This window comes from Salmo salar, chromosome 10, assembly GCF_965601325.2.
Source record: "Salmo salar chromosome 10, fSalSal1, whole genome shotgun sequence".
Lineage (NCBI taxonomy): Eukaryota > Metazoa > Chordata > Actinopteri > Salmoniformes > Salmonidae > Salmo > Salmo salar.
Window position 1 is genome coordinate 85,661,067 of NC_138300.1, and position 27,802 is coordinate 85,688,868.

The 27,802-nt window shown below is 43.8% G+C and overlaps 1 protein-coding gene across 1 annotated transcript; it reads left to right on the plus strand.

The window, feature by feature from the left end:
• Positions 1–1,816: 1,816 nt before the first annotated feature.
• On the plus strand, positions 1,817–27,085 carry LOC106560924 (anoctamin-10-like). Its single transcript, XM_082956622.1, has 12 exons — positions 1,817–2,012; positions 2,365–2,538; positions 4,009–4,149; positions 4,977–5,096; positions 7,969–8,601; positions 8,860–8,915; positions 21,894–21,968; positions 22,213–22,377; positions 23,222–23,413; positions 23,655–23,792; positions 23,961–24,077; positions 27,080–27,085. Exons 1-12 carry the CDS (start codon positions 1,817–1,819, stop codon positions 27,083–27,085), a joined length of 2,013 nt encoding a protein of 670 aa, XP_082812748.1.
• Positions 27,086–27,802: the final 717 nt, after the last annotated feature.

A 27,802-nucleotide genomic window follows, 5' to 3' on the forward strand; every position in this document is an offset into this window, starting at 1 on the left:
TTGTTCAGATTATGTTTCAGTTGTTGAATCTTATGTTCATACAAATATTTACACGTTAAGTTTGCTGAAAATAAATGCAGTTGACAGTGAGAGGATGTTTCTTTTTTTGATGAGTTTAGCTTCTTACTTTCATGTGTTTTTTTTATTTGGGTTTTTGTTCTACCTTATGTAATTTTTAGTACTATATTGATATTGATTACTACATTGCTGTGTTTAGAGCTTGCAAGAAATGCATTTCACTGTACTTGTGCAGTTGACATCAATACTTGCTCTGGTTGCTCTGGATAAGAGTGTCTGCTGAACGACCACAATGTAAATGTAAATGTAAAAACAAACACTTGAAAAGGATACTGGGTATTATTCTACTGAACTCCGCCCCCAAACATGTACAAAATTGGGTAGTTGGGACCAAACCAAATTTTTGTGAGTCATAGACGTCTAGGCTTTGTTTCACAAGTTTGAACAGCACAGTACAGTACGGCACAGTTCAGAACAGCACAGTACAGTAGAGTACAGTAAGATACAGGACAGTGTAGTTTTATTCAGTAGAGTACAGTACAGTAGAATTGTTTTCAGTAGATTCAAGTACAGTAGCGTGTAGTACAGTACAGTTTATTTCAGTAGAGTACACTACAGTAAAGTACAGTACAGTTCAATTCAGTAGAGTAGAGTACAGTACAGTTTAGTTCAGTAGAGTACATTAGAGTAAAGTAGGGTACATTATACTGTACAATACTCTACTGTGCTCTACTGTACCTATCTATACTTTACTTTTCTTTACTGTACTCTACTGTATTGTACTGCACTGTACTGTACTGTACTTTTCTTTATTGTACTGTAATGTACTGTACTCTGCTGTGCTCTATTGTGTTGTATGGTGCTGTCCAAACTTGTGAAACATAGATGTCTATGTTTGGGCAAAATCAAGGCTGGTCCAGACCAAATCGGAACCAATTTTAGACGTCGATATTTGGGCCAAATATAGGCCGGACCAATGTCCATGGACATTTAGATCAAGGCCGGTCTGTGCTTAGTGGGCTGTTACCCTCTCCTCTCCGCATCACATGCAAATGGGACTGCTCTCTAACCTGTAGCCACAGCCTTCTATGGCCATTTGAGATCTCCATGTGAGTCGATGATGGATTGATTGATTGATTGAGTTAAAAAAACACACGGTACATACATATAAAAAAACGTGACAGGAATATAACAAAATCCGCAATACTGGTCCTCCCTTGCCGATAATGTGTTACGGCTGCTGAAATAGCTCTGAAAAGCCACTACACATCGACAGTGGTTAGGAACTAGCCCCTTAGCCTTCTCTGCCATCCCCGCCCACCGCATGCATTTGTTGTTCAAATAGCCAGCTAGCTAGCTATCAAGCCAAACAAGTAGACCTTTCATCTCAGTCCTGCAACTCTGTAAGTCAAGACAACCAGATGCAGGTGAACAAAACCCAGAGCAATCAAAACCCCGTATGACCCCCATGTCATTTCAGTTAGGAAGAAGGTTAGTCCAAATTGGATGTTGGGTACTATATTTATTGAATATTATATAAATCCTATAAATTAAATTGGCCAATTTAGGTGCAATCTATTAGCTTAATTTCTCAGATCAAATTATATTTCAACCAAATAATGTCTAACTACAGAAACCATTTTAGAACACTCAGACGGTGGGTGTCGAATCCTCTTTGTTGTACCTTTTTGTTGCTGTTGTTTGAATGACCCTTGTAAATGTGTGGATTACAGAGTGGTTAACAGATACAGTAAAACTCCTTGTCCTCCTCACACTGCCTCTCCACAGGGACGTGATGATGTCGCTGGGTGATAAAGGCTCTGTCCAGACACAGACCAAGGTCCTGCCCCAGGACTCATGGACGCAGGTCAGCTGTCCCTGCTGTGTGTCTGAGCAGGTGGAGCCCCTGGTCCTCATCCAGCTGTCAGACAACGTCCAGCCTGTCACCAAGAGATGGCTCATCTCCCTGATTGAAGCTTCAAAGAGACATGGAGGTGAGAGGTCATATCGGATACGGACAGCAGCAGATCAGAGGTCTGACTGTTCTTCAGTCTGTGTTGCTTGTTTTGTTCCATCCGAGTGCTATTAACAAATCAGATTCAACTGATTCACCTGGGCTTGATGATTAGCTTATTAGTTGAGTCTCTAGTTTCAAAGTAGTGTACCCACATCAGGTTAATCCTGATGAAACGTTGCACAATACAACTGCAGGGGAAATCCGTGTGTCTTAGTTTATTAGCTGAATTAAGTGTCAATAATTACTGGGCTGAAACCAAAGCATATACTAAGATCACTGCAGTAGAGGCAGGAGTACTGTAGTTGACCCTCTCCTCCTTACTGGACTAGGAGCAGCATTGCTGGCCCACCCTGGAGAGGATGAGTGTGGGGATGTGATCGTGGTGTCTGCTCCTCGCTGCACCCTTCTCAGAGCCACGGAGGATCTGGGTTTGTGTAAGAAATACCGCAATGAAGAGATGGCTTCTTTCTCCTACCACGACAGAGACAACTTCACCAATGTCGGTAAGAATGTTGGTAATACTGGGGGAAGAGTAGAGGGATATTAAAGGTAATAGCAGTTACAAGTTGTAACAGATCTTCAGCACCTAATACACCTTCTGTAGGAATAGAATCAACAAAATACACATTCAATGTTGTAATAGTGTGGTAATATAGACAACATTACATATTAAAGGTAATATACAGTACCATTCAAGGTCTTTTATTTATTTGTACAATTTTCTACATTGTATAATAATAGTGAAGACATCAAAACTATCAAATAACACACATGGATTCATGTAGTAACCCCAAAAAAGTGTTAAACTAATGAAAATATATTTTAGATTTTAGATTCTTCAAAGTAGCCACCCTTTGCCTTTGACAGCTTCACCCTCTCTAAACCAGCTTCATGAGGAATGCTTTTCCAAAAGCCTTGAAGGAGTTCCCACATATGCTGAGCACTTGTTGGCTGCTTTTCCTTCACTCTGCGCTCTGACTCATCCTAAACCATCTCAATTTGGTTGAGGTCGGGGATTGTGGAGGCCAGGTCGTCTGATGCAGCACTCCATCATTCCCCTTGGTCAAATAGCCCTTACACAGCCTGGAGGTGTGTTTTGGGTCATTGTCCTATTGAAAACAAATGATAGTCCCACTAAGCGCAAACCAGATGGGATGGCGCATCGCTGCAGAATGCTTTCGTAGTCATGCTGGATAAGTGTGCCTAGAATTCTAAATAAATCACAGACAGTTCATGAAATTTTCCGGATTGACTGACCTTCATGTTTTAAAGTAATGATGGACTGTCGTTTCTCTTTGCTTATTTGAGCTGATCTTGCCATAATATGGACTTGGTCTTTTACCAAATAGGGCTATCTTCTGTATACCACCCCTACCTTGTCACAACACAATGATTGGCTCAAACGCATTAATAAGGAAAGAAATTCCACAAATTAACCTTTAACAAGGCACACCTGTTAATTGAAATGCATTCCAGGTGACTACCTCAAGAAGCTGGTTGAGAGAATGCCAAGAGTGTGCAAAGCTGTCATCAAAGCAAAGGGTGGCTACTTTGAAGAATCTCAAATATAAAATATATTTAGATTTGTTTAACACTTTTTTGGTTACTACATGATTCCATGTGTTATTTCATAGGGATGGAGGCGACAGGTAGCCTAGTGGTTAGAGTGTTGGGCCAGTAACCAAAAGCCTGCTGGATCTAATCCCTGAGCTGACAAGGTACTCTGTTGTTCTGCCCTTGAACAAGGCAGTTAACCCACTGTTCCCCAGTAGGCCGTCATTGTAAATAAGAATTTGTTCTTATCTGACTTGCCTAGTTAAATAAAAAAATCATAGTTTTGATGTCTTCACTATTTCTACAGTGTAGAAAGTAGTAATCATAAAGAAAAACATTTGAATGAGTAGGTGTGTCCAAACTTTTGACTGGTACTGTATATGACAGTCTTGATTGACGCCCGTCCTCTGTGTTACTAGATGACATGCAGGAGTTCCTGACGCTAGCGGAGCGTCAGTACATAGTCAAGAATGAGCTGGACTCTCTACAGGCCCAGAAGAAGCAGAGAATCCCTGGAGTCCCAGAGGCTCTGAGGGTCCTGGAGGCCTGGGAGAACATCTGTGGGTCTTTACGTGTGTGTGTGTGTGTGTGTGTGTGTGTGTGTGTGTGTGTGTGTGTGTGTGTGTGTGTGTGTGTGTGTGTGTGTGTGTGTGTGTGTGTGTGTGTGTGTGGTGTGTGTAGGTATGTGAATAGAGTGATGTAAATGGGGATGTTGGGTGATTCCTTCAAAACTAAAACAAATAAGGACCAAGATTTGGGGGATTTTTCCTTTGGAGAAGGTATTGTTTACATATATTTGACATTTGTATCTTTAAACATACTTGAGAAATAATTAATTGAAGTTAGGTTATTTGTGGACTTACCCAGGCCTCCTTTAAGACTGTAATGGTGTGATACAAGGTGCTACAAATCAAAAGTTGGTGTCATATAAAGCTTTACCGCTTGCTCTGTAATATGAGTGGTATTTTGATTTTAATAACACATTTCTTACATTAATTTATGAACATTGAATAATATAAACATGAAAATTGAAAGTATACAATTTGGCACATCTGTCAATATATTGCTTGTGCACATGTGTGCCATTTGCTTACCTCAGCATGTTCTGTCTTCTATGTCATGATCTTGCTTAGCTAAGCTGTTCTGCAACAGAGCAGAGCACCACCTCTGGCTGATCATTTCAGTGCTCTCTCCGGTCCTCTCTCACTGCTCTGTGATCTGTATTCGTCTGAAAACTAGTACACACTGTCCCTTACATATGCTGGATAGTGTTAACAATGTAATACAGCCAAGCTTCTGGCTATGTTACCCGTCTGTATGTGTAACAATGGTAGAGGTATTGTACAGTTCCCTGATGTAGCCCTTCCATCCTGTCTCTGTGCTGTAGGTCAGAAGCTGGTGAGGGCAGGAGTGATAAAGGACATCTTCCCTCTACATGACCAGCAGAGACTGAATGACGTCTGCAGAAGGTGGTACTCTAAGAAGCAGATATGGAGACAGCCTCTCGGTAAACAACAACATACAGTAAACACAAACAAAAAAAAGTGACATCATTTTTTTAGAGTTAGCAATCTAGCTAAGTGTTTTGATTTCCCACTTCCTCAGGTGCTGAATAATACACTCTTAGAAAAAATGGGGTTCCAAAATGGTTATTTGGCTGTCCCCATTGGGATCCATGTAGAACACTCTGGGAAAAGGGTTCTACATGGAACACAATATGGTTCTTCCTGGAACCAAAAAGGGTTATTTAAAGGGTTCTCCTATGGGGACAGAAGAAGAACCGTTTTAGGTTCTAGATAAAACCTTTTTTTCGAAGCGTGTATAGGCTCTAGGCCAATATGCACAAAAATGTCAACAAAATAAATCTCATAATTCTGGATCCTATTTTGACAGGTTGCACATCAAAATATCAATCATATCATATCAAATCAAATGTTTTTTTTCACATCCCCCGAATACAACAGTTGTCACCTTACAGTGAAATGCTTACTTACAAGCCCTTAACCAACAATACAGTTAAGAAAAATAAGTCTGAAGCAAAAAATAGATCAGCAAAATATTTGAATTAAAATAACAAATAATTAAAGAGCAGCAGTAAAATAACAGTAATGAGGCTATATACAGGGGGTACCGGTACAGAGTCAATGTGTGGGGGCACAGTTTGTTTAGGTAATTGAGGCAATATGTACATGTAGGTAGAGTTAAAGTGACTATGCATAGATACTAAACAGAGAGTAGCAGCAGTGTAAAAGAGGGGGGGAGACAATGCAAATAGTATGGGTAGCCATTTGATTAGCTGTTCAGGAGTCCTATGGCTTGGGGATAGAAGCTGTTAAGAAGCCTTTTGGACCTAGACTTGGCGCTCCGGCACTGCTTGCCGTGCGGTAGCAGAAAGAACAGTCTATGACTAGGGTGGCTGGAGTCTTTGACAATTTTTAGGGCCTTCCTCTGACACCACCTGGTATAGAGGTCCTGAATTGCAGGAAGCTTGGCCCTAGTGATGTACTGGGCCGTACGCACTACCCTCTGTAGTGCCTTTGCGTTCGAAGGCTGAGCAAGCGCCGTACCAGGCAGTGATGCAACCAGTCAGGATGCTCTCGATGGTGCAGCTGTAGAACTTTTTGAGAATCTGAGGACCCATGCAAAATCTTTTCAGTCTCCTGAGGGGGAATAGACATTGTCGTGTCCTCTTCACGACTGTCTTGGTGTGTTTGGACCATGATAGTTTGTTAGTGATGTGGACACCAAGGTACTTGAAGCTCTCGACCTGCTCCACTACAGCCCGGTCAATGAGAATGGGGGCGTGCTTGGTCCTCCTTTTCCTATAGTCCACAAACATCTCCTTTGTCTTGATCATGTTGAGGGAGAGGTTGTTATCCTGGCACCTCCTCCCTATAGGCTGTCTCATCTTTGTCGTTGATCAAGCATACTGTTGTGTTGTTGGCAAACTTAATGATGGTGTTGGAGCCATGCCTGGCCATGCAGTCATGAGTGAACAGGGAGTACTGGAGGGGGCTGAGCATGCACCCCTGAGTGGCCCCCGTGTTGAGGATCAGTGTGGCAGATGTGTTGTTACCTACCCTTACCAACTGGGGGCGGCCCATCAGGAAGTCCAGGATCCAGTTGCAGAGGGAAGTGTTTAGTCCCAGGGTCCTTAGCTTAGTGATGAGCTTTGAGGGCAGCATCGTGTTGACCGCTGAGCTGTAGTCAATGAATAGCATTCTCACATAGGTGTTCCTTTTGTCCAGGTGGGAAAGGGCAGTGTGGAGTGCAATAGAGATTGCATCAACTGTGGATCTGTTGGTGCGGTATGCAAATTAGAGAGGGTCTAAGGTTTCAGCGATAATGATGTTGATGTGAGCCATGGCCAGCCTTTCAAAGCACTTCATGGCTACAGACGTGAGTGCTACGGGTTGGTAGTCATTTAGACAGGTTACCTTAGTGTTCCTGGACACAGTGACTATGGTGGTCTGCTTGAAACATGTTAGTATTACAGACTCAGTCAGGGACAGGTTGAAAATGTCAGTGAAGACACTTGCCAGTTGGTCAGCACATGCTCGGAGTACACGTTCTGGTAATCCATCTGGCCTTATGAATGTTGACCTGTTTAATGGTCTTACTCACATCGGCTATGGAGAGTGTGGTCACACAGTCATCTGGACAGCTGATGCTCTCATGCATGTGTCAGTGTTACTTGCCTCGAAGCGAACATAGAAGTTATTTAGCTCATCTGGTAGGCTCGTGTCACTGGGCAGCTCTCGGCTGTGCTTCCCTTTGTAGTCTGTAATAGTTTGCCAGCCCTGCCACAGCCGACGAGCTTCGGAGCCAGTGTAGTACGATTCAATCTTAGTCCTGTATTGACGCTTTGCCTGTTTGATGGTTCATCGGAGGGCATAACGGGATTCTTATAAGTGTCCGGGTTAGAGTCCTGCTCCGTGAAAGCGGCAGCTCTACCCTTTAGCTCAGCGCGGATGTTGCCTTTAATCCATGGCGTCTGGTTGGGGTATGTACGTATAGTCACTGTAGGGACAACGTCATCAATGCACTTATTCATGAAGCCAGTGACTGATGTGCTGTGCTCCTCAATGCCATCGGAAGAATTCCGGAACATAAGCAGTCCTGTAGCTTGAAAGATGAAATAGCTTACTGTTTTAATCATCGGCTACCATCTCAGTAGTCTTACTGAAAAATCCAGAGCCCTGCCGCTAATGTAAAGTAACTGTCCATTTATTTTTGGGGGTTTATCGTTGTATTTGTTGTTATCGAGCAAAATAGATCAATTTATCGCGATAGGACTTTTTGTCCATATCGCCCAGCTCTGGCACCTCCACAAATATTTACTCCTTTGTCCTAATAATGATCGCTCTCTTCCTGTGCAGATGCGATCCAGTCATACTTCGGAGGCACCATGGCATTTTACTTCAGCTTTCTGCAATTCTATACCTGGGCCCTGGTGCCCCCTGCCTTCCTGGGCCTGGTCCTGACCTTTCTGCTGCCTGGAGGTGGTGGGGTGGTGAAGGAGCAGGCCGTGGAGGGGGTGATGGAGGAGGAAGATTATGGCCCATCTGTCAGCGGTCACATGGTACAGGCTGTATTCAGCATGCTGTGGTCCACGCTGTTCATCGAGTTCTGGAAGCGCCGGAGCTCCTCCCTCTCCCACCGTTGGGGCACACGGCACCTGACCGAGCGTTTCGCCGAGCCCCGCCCCGGCTTCCAAGGCACCCTGGGGCTCAACCCTGTGACAGGCCGTCTGGAGCCCCTGTTCCCGGAGTGGCAGAGGCAGCTGCGTGTGGGCCTGGTGTCGTTGCCCCTAGTGGGGTTGTTCCTGGGACTGGTGGTGCTGGGGATGACAGGTTTCTACCACGGAGAGGCCCTGGTACAGGGCTTCCATCAGGACAGCGGCTCCCTGTTCTCTGGAGCTCTGCTCTACCTGCCCTCCATGGCCCACACAGTCTACACCAACATATTAAAGACTGTGTACCACGCTGTGGCCATGCAACTCACCAAGTGGGGTAAGAGAGGGCACTGGGCAATGGGGAGGGAGATTAGTTAGATAGGGAAGAGATGATAGAAGGGGTTAGAGAAGAGGGAGAGAGAAAATAAGTGTGAGGTTGATGAATAATTGCAGTAGGGGTTAGAATGTTTGGGAACACAGAGCTAAGTTCACCAAAGAGCAGATTCATAGAATAATAGAGAATGCAATTGGATGCAAAGTATCACAGTTTGTGTGTGATAAGTCCACTGAAAATCAATCTGATTTCTCCTCATAGAAAACCACCGAGAGGAGTCCTCCTTCCAGAACCATCATATCACCAAAGTCCTCCTGGTCAGTCAGTCTTCCTTCCCCATCTGTCAGTCTATTCTCCTCTTCCTCCCTCTCCTCTGGTCGCCCCTTTCTCTACTGTATATTCTTACTGAATATATACAGTGCATACGGAAAGTATTCAGACTCCTTCACTGTTTCCACATTTTGTTACACTACAGCCTTATTCTAAAATGTATGAAAAAAATGTTTTCCTCATCAATCTACCCAATACCCCATAATGACAAAGCAAAAACTGTTTTTTAGAATAAAAAAAACTGAAATATCACATTTACATAGGTTTTCAGACCCACTACTTTGTTGAAGCACCTTTGGCAGCGATTACAGCCTGGAGTCTTCTTGGGTACAACACTACAAGCTTGGCAAACATATATTTGGGGAGCTTCTCCCATTCTTTTCTGCAGATCCTCTCAAACTCTGTCAGGTTGGATTGGGAGCGTCGCTGCTCAGCTATTTTCAGGTCGCTCCAGAGATGTCCGATCGGGTTCAAGTCTAGGCTCTGGCTGGGCCACTCAAGGCCATTCAGAGACTTGTCCTGAAACCAATCCTGCGTTGTCTTGGCTGTGTGCTTCGGGTCATTGTCCTGTTGGAAGGTTAATCTTCACTCCAGTCTGAGGTCCTGAGCACTCTGGAGCAGGTTTTCATCAAGGATCTCTCTGTAATTTGCTCTGTTAACTTCTATGGGCTACATGGGACGCTAGCGAAAGCATAAAGTTAGATTATGTTAGGACAGTGCCTACACAAGAAAAAGCACACATCCATTTTCCAAGCAGGAGAGGGGTCACAAAAACCAGAAATACAGCTAAAATTAAGCACTAACCTTTGACAATCTTCATCAGATGACACTCCTAGGACTCAATGTTACACAATACATGTATGTTTTGTTCGATAAAGTTCATATTTATATAAAAAAAAAACATTTTACATTGGCGCGTGATGTTCAGAAAATATTTTGCCTCCAAAACTGCCGGTGAATCAGCACAACAATTTACAAAAATACTCATCATAAACGTTGATAAAATATTAAACTGTTATTCAAAGAATTATAGATAAACATCTCCTTAATGCAACCGCTGTGACAGATTTCAAAAAAGCTTCACGGGGAAAGCACACTTTGCAATAATCTGAGTACGGCGCTCAGAAAAATACATCAGGCAATACAGATACCTGCCATTTTGGAGTCATCTAAAATCATAAATAGCATTATAAATATTCACTTACCTTTGATGATTTTCATCAGAAGGCACTTCCAGGGATTCCCAGGTCCACAATAAATGCTGTTTTGTTCGATAAAGTCCATAATTTATGTCCAAATACCTCCTTGTTGTTTGTGCGTTCAGTAAGCTACTCCAAATGTAGGAAGCGTGCTGGAAATTTCACGATGAAAAGTAAAAAAAAGTTATATTTACGTTCGTAGAAACATGTCAAACGTTGTATAGCATCAATCTTTAGGGCCTTTTTAACATAAAACTTCCATAATATTCCAACCGGACGATTCCAATGTCTTGAAAAACGTTATGGAACACAGCTACCTCATCACGTGAACTCATGTCATTTTCTGAGTCACCAACTTCCCGGCCTTCTTGTTCATTCTCTGTTCACTGCAAAAGCCTGAAACAAGGTTCTAAAGACTGTTGACATCTAGTGGAAGCCTTAGGAAGTGCAAAATGAACCCTGTGTCACTGTGTGTTAGATAGGCAATGACTTGAAAAGACTACAAGCATCAGATTTCCCACTTCCTGGTTGGATTTTTCTCGGGTTTTTGCCTGCCATATGAGTTCTGTTATACTCACAGACATCATTCAAACAGTTTTAGAAACTTCAGAGTGTTTTCTATCCAAATCTACTAATAATATGCAAATATTTGACTCTGGGCCCGGGTATTAGGCAGTTTACTCTGGGCATGCTTTTCATCCGAAATCGAAAATACTGCCCCCTATACCTTAAAAAGTTAATCTTTCCCTCGATCCTGACTGGTCTCCCAGTCCCTGCAGTTGAAAAACATCCCCACAGCATGATACTGCCATCACCATGCTTCACTTTAGGGATGGTGTCAGGTTTCCTTCAGACATGATGGTTGTCATTCAGGCAAAAGAGTTCAATCTTGGTTTCATCAGACCAGAGAATCTTGCTTCTCATGGTCTGAGAGTCTTTAGGTGCCTTTTGGCAAACTCCAAGCGGGCTGTCATGTGCATTTTACTGGGGAGTGGCTTCCATCTGGCCACACTACCATAAAAGCCTGATTGGTATAGTGCTGCAGAGATGATTGTCCTTCTGAAAGGTTCTCCCATCTCCACAGAGGAACTCTGCAGCTCTATCAAAGTGACCATCGGGTTCTTGGTCACCTCCCTGACCAAGGCCCTTTTCCCCGGAATGCTCAGTTTGGCCAGGAGGCCAGCTCTAGGAAGAGTCTTGGTGGTTACAAACTTCTTCCATTTAAGAATGATGGAGGCCACTGTGTTCTTGGTGACCTTCAATGCTGCAGACATCTTTTGGTACCATTCCCCAGATCTTTGCCTCGACACAATCCTGTCTTGGAGTTTTACAGACAATTCCTTCGACCTCATGGCTTGGTTTTTGCTCTGACATGCACTGTCATCTGTGGGACCTTATATAGACAGGTGTGTGCCTTTCCACATCATGTCGAATCAATTGAATTTACCACAGGTGGACTCCAATCAAGTCGTAGAAACATCTCAAGGATGATCCATGGAAACAGGATGCACCTGATCACAATTTTTTTTATATAAATATGAACTTGATTGAACAAAACATGCATGTATTGTATAACATAATGTCCTAGGAGTGTCATCTGATGAAGATCATCAAAGGTTAGTGCTGCATTTAGCTGTGGTTTGGGATTTTGTGACATATATGCTTGCTTGAAAAATGGCTGTGTGATTATTTTTGGCTGGGTACTCTCCTGACATAATCTAATGTTTTGCTTTCGCTGTAAAGCCTTTTTGAAATCGGACAACGTGGTTGGATTCAGGAGAGGTTTATCTTTCAAATGGTGTAAAATAGTCGTATGTTTGAAAAATTAAAATTATTGGATTTTTGAGGTATTTGTATTTCGCGCCATGCGATCCCATTGGCTGTTCACTAGGGGTTCCGCTAGATGTAAGATCTGTGCTGCTTTGTATGGTTTTAAATGCATTTATGTGCTGTCTGTGTAAATAGTAACCGTTCTCTCCTTTCTTATTTCGCAGGCTCTAGTCAATGCTACTATTTCAGCCTGCTGTGCCGAATAATTTCTGGGCAATGGTTCAGTGTCTAACACCTTAGTTCCTGAAACCAACTAAGCTTTCATTCCACTTTTGGTTAGGGTAACAACTACGTTCAACAAAATCATCATATCTCTTCCTAGCGAATTTACTAAACATAAACTTAAAATAAAAACTAAAATACCTGCCTCTCCTCCTAACTTTTCATATTTTTTTAAAACCAATGGAGCCGATAGTCTCGCCATGAATTAATATCCTAAAGCTAAGCGAACCAAATTCTCTTCCCCTTTCATTCGGTCTTTTCTGTCTGTCACGGTATTATTTCTGTACCCCATTTATCGGGAGAGCCTTTCACTCTGCCATCTAATCCTGTTTTTAATTTAACTATGCTGGTCTCCACTCAATAACTATTATCTACCCATTCTGTGTCACTTCTATCTTCCCTCAACCCTGGCTTATGCTCTCCTCCTGCTACTCCCAAACCATCAAGGTCTCAGCAGTGCAGGGGAGGACTTCTCCATCTGCCCTTCCTTCTATCTGTCCGTCGCTCTTTCTCATAACAGTCAGTGTCAAATATTCGTTCTGTTTCCACCTATTGACTAACTGTCTCACTGTCTCCCTGTTTGCACTTCTGGATTTTAGAAAAATCAACATGTCTATGGTAGTAATATCAAGATTATTGCATAGTTAAGTACGTTTATCTGATACTCTCAATGATCCTGGATCACCACAGATGTCATATATCCCTGTCCTGTTGGCTTAGAATATGTCCTAAATACTTAACATAAGTCTACCATTATTAAACTTATTCTTGCCATCTCTATTACCTTATTTAACAACAAAATATAATAATACTATTATATCAATTCCACAGCCTTGTAGTGTTAAATCTCTTCCACTGAATACAACAACAGCTGACTACCTAAGGGCAAATAAACTTAGCTAGATAATGTATAAAAATACCACTACTGGTCAAAAGATATTAAAATAACATAATCAGATCAAAATCACTAATCTGAACAACTCCACAAAGAAAAATTATTGTACCCTTATGGCCATAGGAAGAGAGACTTAAGGACGTCTACCCTTAGTCGGAAGGTTATGGCCTATCTTACTTCTTATTTGTTAAAATTACAAGTATGTCAAAACTATAAACTCCATCATAATTATCAATTACACAAATTACTTTAAAATCAGTATTACAAATTACCTTAAATTCACTATCCAAATGACCTTTCAATGAGGCTGATCAGACCACAAAGGAAAGCCATGATAGAGGTCAAAAGTCATACCACCCCTTCACAGAAGTGTTTCTTACTATATTAGACAAATTAAAGAAAAACCATCAAACATTTTCTACATGTTGTATCTCAGGTTCCCAAAACATTCCTTTATCAAAATAATTCACATGTTTAAAACCTCTCTGGGACATCTGGGACGCTAGCGTCCCACCCGCGGTACACACTATCAACTGCCAGTGAAATTGCAGGGCGGCAAATTCAAAACAACAAAAATCTCATAATTCAAATTTCTCAAACATACAAGTATTATACACCATTTTAAAGATAACATTATCCTTAATCCAACCACAGTGTCCGATTTCAAAAAGGCTTTACGGCGAAAGCATAACATTAGATTATGTTAGGACAGCGCCTAAACAAGAAAAACCACACAGCCATTTTCCAAGCAAGGAGAGGCGTCACATAAACCAGAAATACAGCTAAAATTAATCACTAACCTTTGATGATCTTCATCAGATGACACTCCCAGGACTCAATGTTATACAATACATGTATGTTTTTCTTGATAAAGTTGATATTTATATCCATAAATCCCATTTTACATTGGTGCGTGATGTTCAGAAAATGTATTCCCTCCAAAACTGCCGGTGAATGAGCACATCAATTTACAAAAATACTCATCATAAACGTTGATAAAATTTACAACAGTTATTGAAAGAATGATATATACGCTTCTCCTTAATGGAACCGCTGTGTCAGATTTTAAAATAGCTTTATGGCGAAAGCACATTTTTCAATATTCTGAGTACAGCAAGCTATACAGCAAGCTATCAAAGCAAGCTATACAGTTACCCGCCAAGTTCTGGAGTCAACTAAACTCAGAATTAGTATTACAAATCTTCACTTACCTTTGCTGATCTTTGTCGTAATGCACTCCCAGGACTCCCACTTCCACAAGAAATGTTCATTTTGTTCGATAAACTCCATATTTATGTCCAAATACCTCCATTTTGTTCGCGCGTTCAGATCACTAATCCAAAGGCATAACACGAGAGCGCAAAACCAGAGACGAAAAGTCAAATAGTTCCATTACCGCTCGTAGAAACATGTCAAACGATGTTTACAATCAATCCTTAGGGTCTTTTTAACATAAATCTTCGATAATATTCCAACCGGACAATAGCGTATTCATTACAGAGGAAAAAGAAGGAAGGGTGCGCCTGCTTGCTCGCGCACCTGCATGCTCACGCAGTAAACAACTCACTGGTCCCAGGCTTGAGTCAGCTCCTATTCTCTGCCCAGTAACAGTAGAAGCATAAAACAAGGTTCTAAAGACTGTTGACATCTAGTGGAAGCCTAAGGAAGTGCAAAATGACCCCACAGACACTGTAGTTAGAATAGGGATTAGATAGAAAAACTACAAGTCACTTCCTGATTGGATTTTTTTCTCAGGTTTTTGCCTGCCATATGAGTTCTGTTATACTCACAGACATCATTCAAACAGTTTTAGAAACTTCAGAGTGTTTTCTATCCAAATCTACTAATACTATGCATATCCTACCTTCTGGGCCTGAGTAGCAGGCCGTTTAATTTGGGCATGTTATTCATCTGAATTTCTGAATACTGCCCCCTGTCACCAAAAAGTTAATTAAAACTCAGAAAATAAAACTTCTAAAATTCCATATGTGCGTGTACCCCTTTAAGATATCGTGGCTCCAGGAAACATTCCAATGAAAGACAATGAAGCGCTCTATTTCATTATACTACACCGATTCAGAAACCCAAAAGTTGACTACAAACAAAACCTAATAACAATGATAATTCCCTTGTACTCCCTCCAATCATTAGTTTTAAACTTCCTCAGTGGTTATGTGATTGAACATGCGCTACCCTTGGATACATTATTGTACTTCAAATCTATGAAAATGCCCTACTTAACATACTACTTGACTAATTTGGACCAAGCTTGCTTTGCAACATTAAAACCCATTCAGTCTGTCTGCAAACAGTCTCTCAAAGTGCTTGATAGGAATACTCTGCCATTAGACACACACAACTGTCATTAATGTGCACTGTCCCTGTAAAATAAAATTAACTCAACCTGCAATCCACTTTACTGACCTGACATTGTTCCACGTAATGGATTATAATGTTAGAATACATTAACTTCCTGTTCAAATTCACTGGTGTTACTAAACAATCAAACCAAGAATTAATAACCAGAAACTATAACAAAACTTTTACGATTAATCTATCCAGATCTGAATCGCTTACCGCCAAATATAGGCCAGCGCGGACAACCAACTCTCCTATTTTTACCAGTAGGCAAAAATATAACCCCTACTCAAACAACGTTCTGCCTTACCTCTTATCGTAAGATTAAAACCAATGTTTCAACTTTCTCCTCTCTTTCGGCTTTACACTTATGAAATGTCCAAGACTTTAAAAGTACCATGTAAATCGCCAAATTTATAAAATACTTCATTCAACTCTTTTAGAATAAAAAACACATTTCGGTGGGTACCACTCTATCGCAATCACCTATCCGCTCATTATAATTCATTAGTGTGGTGGCTAATTTCCGCATTACCAAATGAGGAGTTACAAACACACCAGTCCGAGTTAAACTACATCTTTAATACTTAAGATACTTTTGCAAAAGTTCTTGACCTTCAATAATGCACTCTCTCGAATGAACCAGGAAGGTGATTACACAATGGCTACAGGGATCTTTTATAGCAACGATACACCCCCTTCAACATACATTGACAAACCACAGATACTTAGTAACAGTTCACAAAGTTTTGTATGACAGATATCCATAAAACACAGCAGACAGTAACTGCTATGTCAACAGGGTTCATTGTATAGCCCAGTATCTGGTCCCCCTACAACCGCCCCTCCCGGGTACAGTATAGAACAGAACCATTAGCTCATGTCCTCTGGAATGCTTTTTAGGCGTTCTTATCAAAATACATCATAAATCTCCTTTGTCAGTGCTATCTCATAGTGGCCCATCCTCAGTAAGATACCTCTTGTTCCCACTCCTGGACAGGCTCACTGAGAGTGAGCCTCTAGGCCATATATTATCACAGGATAAGTGCGAGATCTAAGAGGACATACAAGGGTCCATTTACTGCCATAATCCTCCCCACAATAAAGAAAAGGAGGGAGTGACTTGCTCACAGACATTGTGGAGACAAGTCATTGGTTCCCCATTAATCACGCCATCCCTTCACATGGTTTAAGAATAAGTAAAGACACATTCCCATGACGACAAATCTGACCTCAAGTACCTCAAATAAGCATATTATACTAATAAAACATCTTAATTATCTATGTTACCCAACTAATTCTGATTCGTCCACGACATTAGATTTAGGTAACTGTCTCTTCCTTGATTCAGTTATTTAAATACAACTCCCATTCTCTATATGTCATTTCACTCGACCATTTAGGTAACAGACAACGAACTTTATCGAACTCGCCTCGCTATTATTTTGAACGAATTAGTCTTTCAATTTAAACTAAACAAGCTATCAAAACGTTCGGTTTATATCTTAAACCAACACTAACAACAGTATCTTTCCAGGCAAAACATACCAATAGTTGAATGACAATCAGTAACTCAAATTTTGACCTGTTGGTGACCCCTTCCCGTTCTCATTCCATTAACGGGATTGATTTTGACAACAGCCAGTGGAAAATCAGAGCGCCAAATTTAAAACAGCTAGAATCTCATAATTCCATTTTCTCAAACAATCAACTATTTTACACCATTTTAAAGATAAAGTTCTTGTTAATCTAACCACATTGTCCGATTTCAAAAAGGCTTTACGGCGAAAGCATAAAATTTGATTATGTTAGGACATAAACTTCACAAGAAACACCACACAGCCATTTTCCAAGCAACTAGATGCATCACAAAAACCCAAAACACAGCTAAATGAAGCACTAACCTTTGACGATCTTCATCAGATGACACTCCTAGGACATTATGTTACACAATACATGTATGTTTTGCTCGATAAAGTTCATATTTATATCCAAAAACAGCATTTTACATTGGCGTGTAATGTTGAGAAATGTTTTCCCTCCAAACCTGTCGGTGAATGAGCAAAATGAGCACACATAGTACGTAAATTCTCATCGAATAATGGATCAATATAGAAGTGTTATGCACAGAAATATAGATACACCTCTCCTAAATGTAATCGCTTTGTCAAATTTAAAAATGGTTCACGATGTAACGATCGTCGTGCAGGAAGGAAGAAGTGGACCAAGGCGCAGCTGGGAGCGAACTCATGTTATTTATTACAGACGGAAATAACACGGTCAAAACAGAGAATAAACGAATCGCTACTGCTCCAACAAAAAGAGACAACAACCCACAAACATCGTGGGGGGAAAAGGAACTTAAATATGATTCCCCAATCAGAGGCAACTAGTGACAGCTGTCTCTGATTGGGAATCGACAGAACCCAACATAGAAATACGCCCCAAAGCAAGGCTATACCAAAACATAGAAAATAAACTATAGAAATGCCACACCCTGACCAAAATAGAAGAGTTCACCTGGTCAGGGCGTGACAGTACCCCCCCTCCAACGGTGCGTACTCCCGGCGCACCAACCTAAAGTCTATTAGGGGGGGGACCCGGGTGGGCGCCTCACCCTCGGTGGAGGCTCTGGCCCCGGGCGTGTTTCTCCCCCTGCCTCCACCCTAGCCCTACCCCTCTGGCCCGGACTGGACCACGGTGGAGCGGCATGCTCAGGCTCCGGAGCGGAGCCGCCGACCGGAACAGGACTGGTCACCGGTGGACCGGACACAGGCCGTGCCGGACTGTGGACACGCGCCGTGGGCCTGGTGCGGGGAACAGGGACAGGCCGGACAGGACCGGGGACACGCACCACCAACCTGGTGCGGGGAGCAGGGACGGGCCGGACTGGACTGGGGATGCGCACCACTAACCTGGTGCGGGGAGCAGGGACGGGCCGGACAGGACTGGGGACACGCACCACTGGCTTGGTGCGGGGAGCAGGGATGGGCCGGACAGGACTGGGGACACGCACCACTAACCTGGTGCGGGGAGCAGGGACGGGCCGGACAGGACTGGGGACACGCACCACTAACCTGGTGCGGGGAGCAGGGACGGGCCGGACAGGACTGGGGACACGCACCACTAACCTGGTGCGGGGAGCAGGGACGGGCCGGACAGGACTGTGGACACGCACCACTAACCTGGTGCGGGGAGCAGGGACGGGCCGAACTGGACTGTGACCTCACACCGGCGACACAGTGCGCATAAGCGGCGCCGGATATCCTGGACCGAGGAGGCGCACTGGCGGTCTGGAGTGCACAGCTGACATCACCCGTTCTGGCTCAACACCCACCTTAGCCTGGCAAGTGTGGAGCGCTGGCACAGAACGCACTGGGCTGTGTAGCCGTACCGGAGACACAGTGCGCGTCCTCGGCGCAGGATACATCGGACCGAGAAGGGGCACCGGAGGCCAGGAGCGCTGAGCCGGCACAACACGTCCTCGCTGAACACTCCCCCTAGCCCGGCAAATGTGGGGCGCTGGCACAGAGCGCACTGGGCTTTGCAGGCGCACTGGCGATACCGTGCGCACCTCTGCCACCCAAGGCTCTTCCTCCACGCTGTCCCTACGCAGGTCCTCCAGGACCTGCCACATCTCTGCCTCCTCCTTCGCCGTTATCCCCCACGAGAGCAGTGGTCTGGGCTCTTCCTCTGCCCTTCCGGACCACCCCATTAGCCCCCCCCAAAAAAAAATTCTTGGGGGAGTCTTCCGGGCCTCCTCGACCGCCGCCTGCGACTCCTTCCACCGGCTGGCATCACCTCCTCGACCTGGGAATCCTTCCGCCAGGGTCCTTTCCCCGACATGATCTCCTCCCAGGTCCAGAACTCCTTTCCCTCGCGAGCCCATCTCTCGCGCTCCTTTTCCTCCCGCTGCTTGGTCCTGGTTTGGTGGGTTGTTCTGTATCGATCGTCGTGCAGGAAGGAAGAAGTGGACCAAGGCGCAGCTGGGAGCGAACTCATGTTATTTATTACAGACGGAAATAACACGGTCAAAACAGAGAATAAACGAATCGCTACTGCTCCAACAAAAAGAGACAACTACCCACAAACATCGTGGGGGGGAAAGGAACTTAAATATGATTCCCCAATCAGAGGCAACTAGTGACAGCTGTCTCTGATTGGGAATCGACAGAACCCAACATAGAAATACACCCCAAAGCAAGGCTATACCAAAACATAGAAAATAAACTATAGAAATGCCACACCCTGACCAAAATAGAAGAGTTCACCTGGTCAGGGCGTGACACACGACGAAAGCACAATATACAATAATCTGAGTACAGCCCAGATGACACTAACAACTAGCAAACAGAAACCCGCCATCTTGGAGTCAATAAAACTAAGAAATTACATTATAAATATTCACTTACCTTTGATTATCTTCATCAGAAGGCACTCCCAGGAATCCCAGCTCCACAATAAATGTTCGATAAAGTTCATATTTATTTCCAAATAATCAATTTTGTTCGCACGTTAGGTTCACTATCCAAATCCACCACGCGCGTGCTTATGTGACTTGAGCCCATGCCTTATAATGGGACACCAGTTTACCACAGCTGGTATTCCCTTCAAATTCACCATAGAATCTTCAAACACCGTTCTAAAGACTGCTGACATCTAGTGGAAGCTTTAGGAAGTGCAAAATGAACCCTAAGTCACTGTATACAGTCAAGGCAATCACTTGAAAGGACTACAAGCACCAGACTTCCCACTTCCTGCTTGACTTTTTCTCAGGTTTTTGCCTGCCATATGAGTTCTGTTATACTCACCATTAAAAGTTTTAGAAACTTCAGAGTGTTTTCTATCCAAATCTACTATATGCATATTCTAGTTTCTGGGACAGAGTAGTAACCCGTTTAAACCGAGACTCCTCGCAAATAACCCTATTTATAATTGTCTATAGTTTTAAAATCAGGCACGTACTACCGAGACAATTCCCCAGAAAATAGCCCTAATTTAAAGGTTGAAGAATTTCTCTGGCGATGATTCTCATTACTCTCGTTGTCTCTGTCTTATCATTAGTTCCAACTTCTCTACGTCCAAACTTCCATCAAATTCATACTTCTTTTCTCCACTTTGGGCGTTAGATTTACCTCTCATCCCCGGTTAATTCCAGGACCTCCTTTGAGGATTTACTACCCATGTTCATTCAATTACTATCGTTGTTATTATGCTTCTTCTCACAATCTATGTGTACGTGCTATTAATCTCTATGTGTGTGCTTTCTACCGTTAATATCCTTAATGCAATCATACAGGTGCTATCCCCCAAATCCGTGAATAAAGCGCACTGACCTTGTTTTTTGCAGCTGAGGTTTCAATGTTGGTAGGATCTCGTCACCGCTTCTGTCGCATACCAGTTTGCCACCGGGCTATGAAGAACCCTCAGCAAAGGGCCAGGTCTTTAATCTACGGATATTTCATCCACCCGTGCACGGTTTCAGTGTCTCCCTGGACCGACAGAAGCAGGTATTCAGTTCCGGCTGTCGAAGGACCAAGCTATCACGAGAGTTTTCAATCCCAATGATAATAACTAACAATCAATAAGCTTTGACTAATCCCCAAGGTTTGTATCCCTCCCCGGAGTTCTCACCACTGTTATATCACTACCCAGCGCTGTCTGTTCCTTTCCCCCGAGATTAGAGGAACCTTGAGAGTTACTCCCTTTCTTCTCATAAGTTTCTCAAAGTTCTCGCTAGGTCGAGTCAAACACAGTCTAATTGTTCTCGCTATTTTCTTAGGCACACTCATACACACATACATTTCTCTTCCTCCCGGGTCTCTACTAAACCTTATGAGACTTACGTTTAGTACTTTAATCATTCATAATACATGCTACATAACTAATAATCAGTAATTAGTTACGTTTCAGGGTAGAATTATTTAATCATTACATTTAAACATATAAATCCCTTATCAATTGATGAGGATATTTTTTATGTAATCCATTTTAGAATAAGGCTGTAAAGTAACAAAATGTGGAAAAAAATCAAGGGATCTGAATACTTTCCAAAAGGCACTGTACATGTGTTGCAATAGTCCCTGGTGCAGAGCTAAATATATTCTGATACAGGTAGGTGTACACTCGCATAACACAGTTTCTGTGGAACCCTGCAAGGTTTGTGTTGCAAGGCTGCCTGATTTAAACTGCTGGCTGGCGGCAATAATGTAATGACTTGTTTAGTAATTAAAGTTGGAAATTCAAACATTGCAAATTGTACAACAGCATACTAATCAACCACCAACTGATAAAAAATAAAAATACAACTGTGCTGTATAGCCTTACTGAACCTGCATAACATGAGCTGTCCTTGCGCTCTCTCCCAGCTTGGATAGAAAGTTGTTGGGCATAAAACCAGTCTATTAATGCCAAATAATACAGTCAAATAATATGCCAACATCTCCCTTTCTCATTTTCAGTTTACTTTCTTCAACAACTTTGCTGTGCTCTTCCACATTGCCTTTTACAAACAGGACCTACCACTGCTACGCAAGGTAAGAGATTTCAGCTGGGCAGCACTGTTTGTCTATGGCCGGAGGAAAAGTTATACAATGTGGAAATACCTAATTTTAAAGGGTAGATGGATCTCAAATAGATTGTTTTCTTTAGGTCTACAACAGAACAGATCACGTTCTCTCTGTGCACTGGCTGTAGTAATTGATCCCAGACAGTGTGTGTGTATGTGTGTATACAGTATGTAACTATTTATGTTTGTTTACTATCGATCTGTGCACACAGAGGCTTGCCTCTCTGCTAATTTTGAACCAGCTGGTGAACCAGTGTACAGAGGTGGTGGTGCCATTTATAGTCGACCGCTTCCTTAGTGCTGCCCATAAGAAAGAGCAAGAAGACAACCTAGAGATGGACAAACTCAGAGCCCAGAGAAGACTTCCCCCTTTTCCAGTAAGTCCATGTAAAATGTGTTTGTCTGTTTTGTTTTTCTCTATATCTCTTCGTTGTGCTCGTCTGCCTTGGTTTCTTTGCATCTGTGCCTTAGGGGGTAGAATCAGGGTTGGGTGTATTTGTGTAACGGTTCTCATATGCTTGGCCAACAAAGGACACAATGCTGTTTAGATTTTTAACAACATGGCTAAAGAGGAGCACTCATCTTATAAACTCCAGCTGATGGCCATACACGTGTGCAGTAACATAACAATGTTCCATAACAGTTTGGGAGCACGTACCTGCAAACTTTAGAGCAACTGCAAATAAGTCATGAAATCTGAGTGACATGAAATTAAAATACATTTACTCTTCACAGGGTGACTAACCTCATTAGAAAGGAAAGTACAGGACAGACGCTAGCTAACCTTTAGCGTACAGCAACGTGCTAACTTTGTAAAATGTCAATCAAATTGTAAATACAGGACACAACTGTAACACTATCACATAACATAGGGATTATAAAACAGTATCGTTTTCAGCCTAACAGACATTAGATATCATGTTATAAGTGAAAACACTGGGTGCAGCATGGATCACGATACATACCTCCATCAAAGTTTAGCAACTCTTTGGTTGGACCCTGCGTGATCATAGGCACATATATACACAGAGATGCAGTTGCACAAATAATACAGCAGGTGGCTCCACAACTATACACACATATACATAACCTAGCTGCTTAATTATGGCAAAACTCATACAACCAAGGATGTCTATTTCAACCCTGTAACATTTGCATGTCGTATGTTAGGGGTCTCTTTGTTTTGGTGATTAACTTATTGCGTCTGTCGCTACGTTTCAGGGCCTGTTTGCAGAGTACATTGAGTTGCTGGTGAAGTTTGGATATTTGAGTCTGTTCTCCTGTGTGTACCCGCTCACCGCCGTCCTCCTGCTCCTCAACAATGTCACAGAGATCCCAGGGGATGCCTACAAGATTTGCAAACTGTTCCGCAAGCCATTCTCTGCACCAGTGTCCAATATGGGGGTGTGGCAGGTCAGGAGGGTTTTGGGCGAGGGAATGTGAGAATTTGAACAAACAGAGAGGGCATTTTTAATGCAGACAGAAATGTGTTATGAAGCTAAATCTGGAAAATAAATAGATGTGAGCAACGTGTAGTGGTTAATGATATTTCCTAATCAGTGCCCATCTATGTCCCTGTGTACATTTGCATGTATTTGCTCCTGTCCTTGTATGTGCCTGTAACCATATTATTGTATGCCTGTGTATGTTTCAGACAGCGTTTGAGGTTCTGGGCTTTGTCTCAGTCATGTCTAACTGCTGGCTGCTACTGCTGTCCCCTCGCGTCCAGGAGTTCTGTCTGGAGGGAGGGATCAGCGGCAAGAACATCATACTCTTCGCCATCCTGGTGGAGGTACAGAACGAGGGAGGGGAATTAGGTTTGGGGAGCCTTCCTGGTGGAGGTACAGTATCTTGTTCATAACAGTACAGTATATGGTTTATAGCAGTTGTCTTATTCACAGCATGTTACGGTATCATTATCTGCCCAACTGACATAGGTGTATGTGTGTTTGTTTGTCAGCATGTCCTGATCCTGGTCAAGATAATTCTAGCCTTTATGATACCAGCAGAGCCTGACTGGGTCAGAATCAAGAGGGAAAAGATCGAGTTTAACTCTATGCAAGCTCTAGGGAAGCAGGTAAGAATTATCTGATCAAGAATAAATCACTAATAATATAGAACATTTCTGCCAGTTACTGGAACAACCTGGCATCTGACAATCAAACATCTCCTTTTGACTCCTACAGAAGCTATGAAGCCCCTGTGGGAGAGTGAGTGTCCTGTTGCCCTTCAAGTGGTGGTCTGGACTAGGGGGCTCATTAGAGTCAGCTGCCATAACGAGGGCAGACAGGAGGATATAAAGACATCTGTTTGGCCTGTGAGCCTAAACCCTGGAGCCAGCCAGTCTGAGATGCTCTCTCAGTATCTCCCTCTGGAGGACTCCCTCTCCAGGCATAAATACAGTTCAGAAAGGAAACCCCAGGTATTCGTTTAACCATTTATTAGAGAATATGAACAATACAATACGTCTTGGCAATAGGCTCTGCTCCGTCAGGGTAGCTCACTGTCAGAGCAAAGCGTCAATACATAACAAAATAACTACACGCAGTGAGCACTGTTTACTATACCAATCCACCTGCAGGAAGGAAAACAGAACCAAACAGGTGGAGGTTTGGGTGGTGGAGGTTTTGGTGGTGGTGGAGGTTGGGGTGGTGGAGGTTGGGGTGGTGGTGTGTAGCAAGAAAAACAAATGTATACTACCAGTAGCAGCAAACGGCAGCAGAGGATAGGTGAGCAGAACCTGGTCAGCTTAAATAGACCGCCATATTAAGGTAGGAAGTGTTGTTAGCATCTGGTTGGTGCAGTCTCAGCTGATGCAGAAACTCAGGTTTAAATTCTGAACCTGCTTTGCTTTATAAGTCTCTCATGTCATGGAAGATACAAGAGGCGGGGTCTGGGACTGACGGCAAACCAAATGAAGAGCTAGGAGCGTTGTTAATTGTGTTAATGCAGTTTTGCATCTTCAGCTTAAGGTGTCTGAGATTTCTAAAATACTGGGTAGCTTTGGACTTTGAGTGTGGCACATAGAATAGGTGATCTAGTATGTCTATTTCTATGTTGGTTCTAATATGGTTCCCAATTAGAGGCAGCTGTTTATTGTTGCCTCTGATTGGGGATCATATTTATGTAGCTATTTCCCCACCTGTGTTTTGTGGGATATTGATTGATTTTTAGTGTGTTTGGGCACTACGTCCTGACGGTCTTTGTAAGTTTTGTTAGTTTCACTTAAATAAATATGTGGAACTATACTCACGCTGCGCCTTGGTCCGCTCATTTCCAAGAACGTGACAGAATATCCCAACAAACCAGGACCAAGCAGCGTGTTCACCAAGTAAAGGAGTTTTGGACATGGGAAGAAGTGATGGGTGGATGCCGAAATCCTTCCTTGGCGGCAGATGGAAGGTAATAATTGAGGACAGCGACGATGCCAGGGTTCGCGGCCTGGCGGTCGAGCCGAGGAAAGTGCCAGAGCCCGAATGGCAAATTCTGGAGGAGCGTGTCGTCAGACCACAGCCACAGAAACCCCAAGATTTTTTTTGGGGGGGGGGGGGGGGGCACATGGAGCTGGTGGCTGAGCTGCGGGAAGAGCCAGAGACTGTCAGGGAAGCAATGGAGAAGTTGGGAGAGAGAGATGAGAGAGATGTTGTGCAGGTGTGTTCTGCTCAACATTCGACCAGAAGATCCACTTAGCAGTCTGGTGAAACCTGTGTCGCCCTGAAGAGCGTGTCACCAGTCCGGTGCAACCTGTGCCGGCCCCACGCATCAGGCCTCCAGTGCGTGTCCCCAGTCCGGTACGTCCTGTGCCTGCTCCTCGCACTCGCCCTGAAGTGCGTGTCCCCAGTCCGGTACGTCCTGTGCCTGCTCCTTGCACTCGTCCTGAAGTGCGTGTCACCATTCCGGTGCCACCTGTACCGGCTCCACGCACTAGGTCTCCAGTGTGCATTCACAGTCCAGAGCTTCCGGCGACGCTTCCCAGTCCAGAGCTTCCGGCGACAGTTCCCAGTCCGGAACCTCCGGCAATGGTCCGGAACCTCCAGCGACGGTCAACGGTCCGGAACCTCCAGTGACGGTCAATGGTCCGGAACCTCCAGCGACGGTCAACGGTCCGGAGCTTCCAGGCAAGGCATCCAGTCCTGCTCCAGGGCGGGAGCCTTCCTCTGCGCCGGTGGCCAGTCCAGGCACGGCGTCCAGTCCAGCTCCAAGGTGGGAGCCTTCCTCTGCGCCGGTGCCCAGTCCACGCACGGCGTCCAACCCAGCTCCAGGGCCAGAGTCCTCCTTTGCGCTGGTACCCAGTCCAGGCACGGCATCCAACCCAGCTCCATGTCCGGAGTCTTCCTTTGTGCCAATGCCCAGTCCAGGCATGGCGTTCAGCCCGGTGTGATGGCCGGATCCGGGGTCTGGGCAGGGGCTACGACCTGCACCGGAGCCGCCACCGCCACTAATCACCCCCTCTACCCTCCTCATTTGGTTTCAGGTTTTGCGGCCAGAGTCCACACCTTTGGGGGGGGGGGGGGGGGCTACTGTCACGCCCTGACCATAGCGAGCCCTTGGTTCTCTATGGTGTAGTAGGTCAGGGCATGACCATGTCTATTTCTAGGTTGGTGCTAATATGGTTCCCAATTAGAGGCAGCTGTTTATCGTTGCCTCTGATTGGGGATCATATGTAGGTAGCTATTTCCCCACCTGTGTTTTGTGGGATATTGATTGATTGTTAGTGTGTTTGGGCACTACGTCCTCACGGTCTTTGTAAGTTTTGTTATTTTGTTTTGTTAGTTTCACTTAAATATGTGGAACTATACTCACGCTGCGCCTTGGTCCGCTCATTTCCAAGAACGTGACAACATGATAGATTTTACTGGAATATTTTACAATGTTAAAACATGATTTTGATGTTGGAATATATATTATATTCATATTGTAGCAGGCTCAAGGGTGTGGGGTCCTTCCCAGTCATCACCGACCAGTGCCCTGATGCAAATGGGGAGTTTATTAGGGATTTTTGTACACTGGGGAAAGGGGGGAATTCACAAACTATTTCACAGTCCACAAACTGGTCTCGTTGTCCATTCCGTTCTCCAGGGGTAATCCTAAAACTCAGGTCCTCAGCCAATCCAGTTCGGTACACAAGGGGGGTAATCAGACAGTCCAGGTCACAACAGGTAATCACACAGCTAGTGCTCTTTCTTCTCCCCGTGCTCTTTCTTCTCCCTGTGCTCTTTCTTCTCCCCGTGCTCTTTCTTCTCCCCGTGCTCTTTCTTCTCCCCGTGCTCTTTCTTCTCCCCGTGCTCTTTCTTCTCCCCGTGCTCTTTCTTCTCCCCGTGCTCTTTCTTCTCCCCGTGCTCTTTCTTCTCCCCGTGCTCTTTCTTCTCCCCGTGCTCTTTCTTCTCCCCGTGCTCTTTCTTCTCCCCGTGTTCCTCCCCTGTGTGCAGGACATTTCCTCTTTTATCCCCAAGCACTCCCTGGCTTAATGAACCACAGCCTTGCCTTGTTGGGGCAGGCAGTCCATATAAGGCTCAGGGCTGGAGCCAGCGGGCTGCAAGATATCTCCCCTCAATAACCACTCCCCTCACGTCTCCCTGCCGTCGTTCAAAAGTTTGGGGTCACTTAGAAATGTCCTTGTTTTTGAAAGAAAAACACTTTTTTTATCCATTAAAATAGCATAAAATGTATTAGAAATACAGTGTAGACATTGTTAATGTTGTAAATGATTATTGTAGGTGGAAACGGCTGATTTTTTATGGAATATCTACATAGGCGTACAGAGGCCCATTATCAGCAACCATCACTCCTGTGTTCCAATGG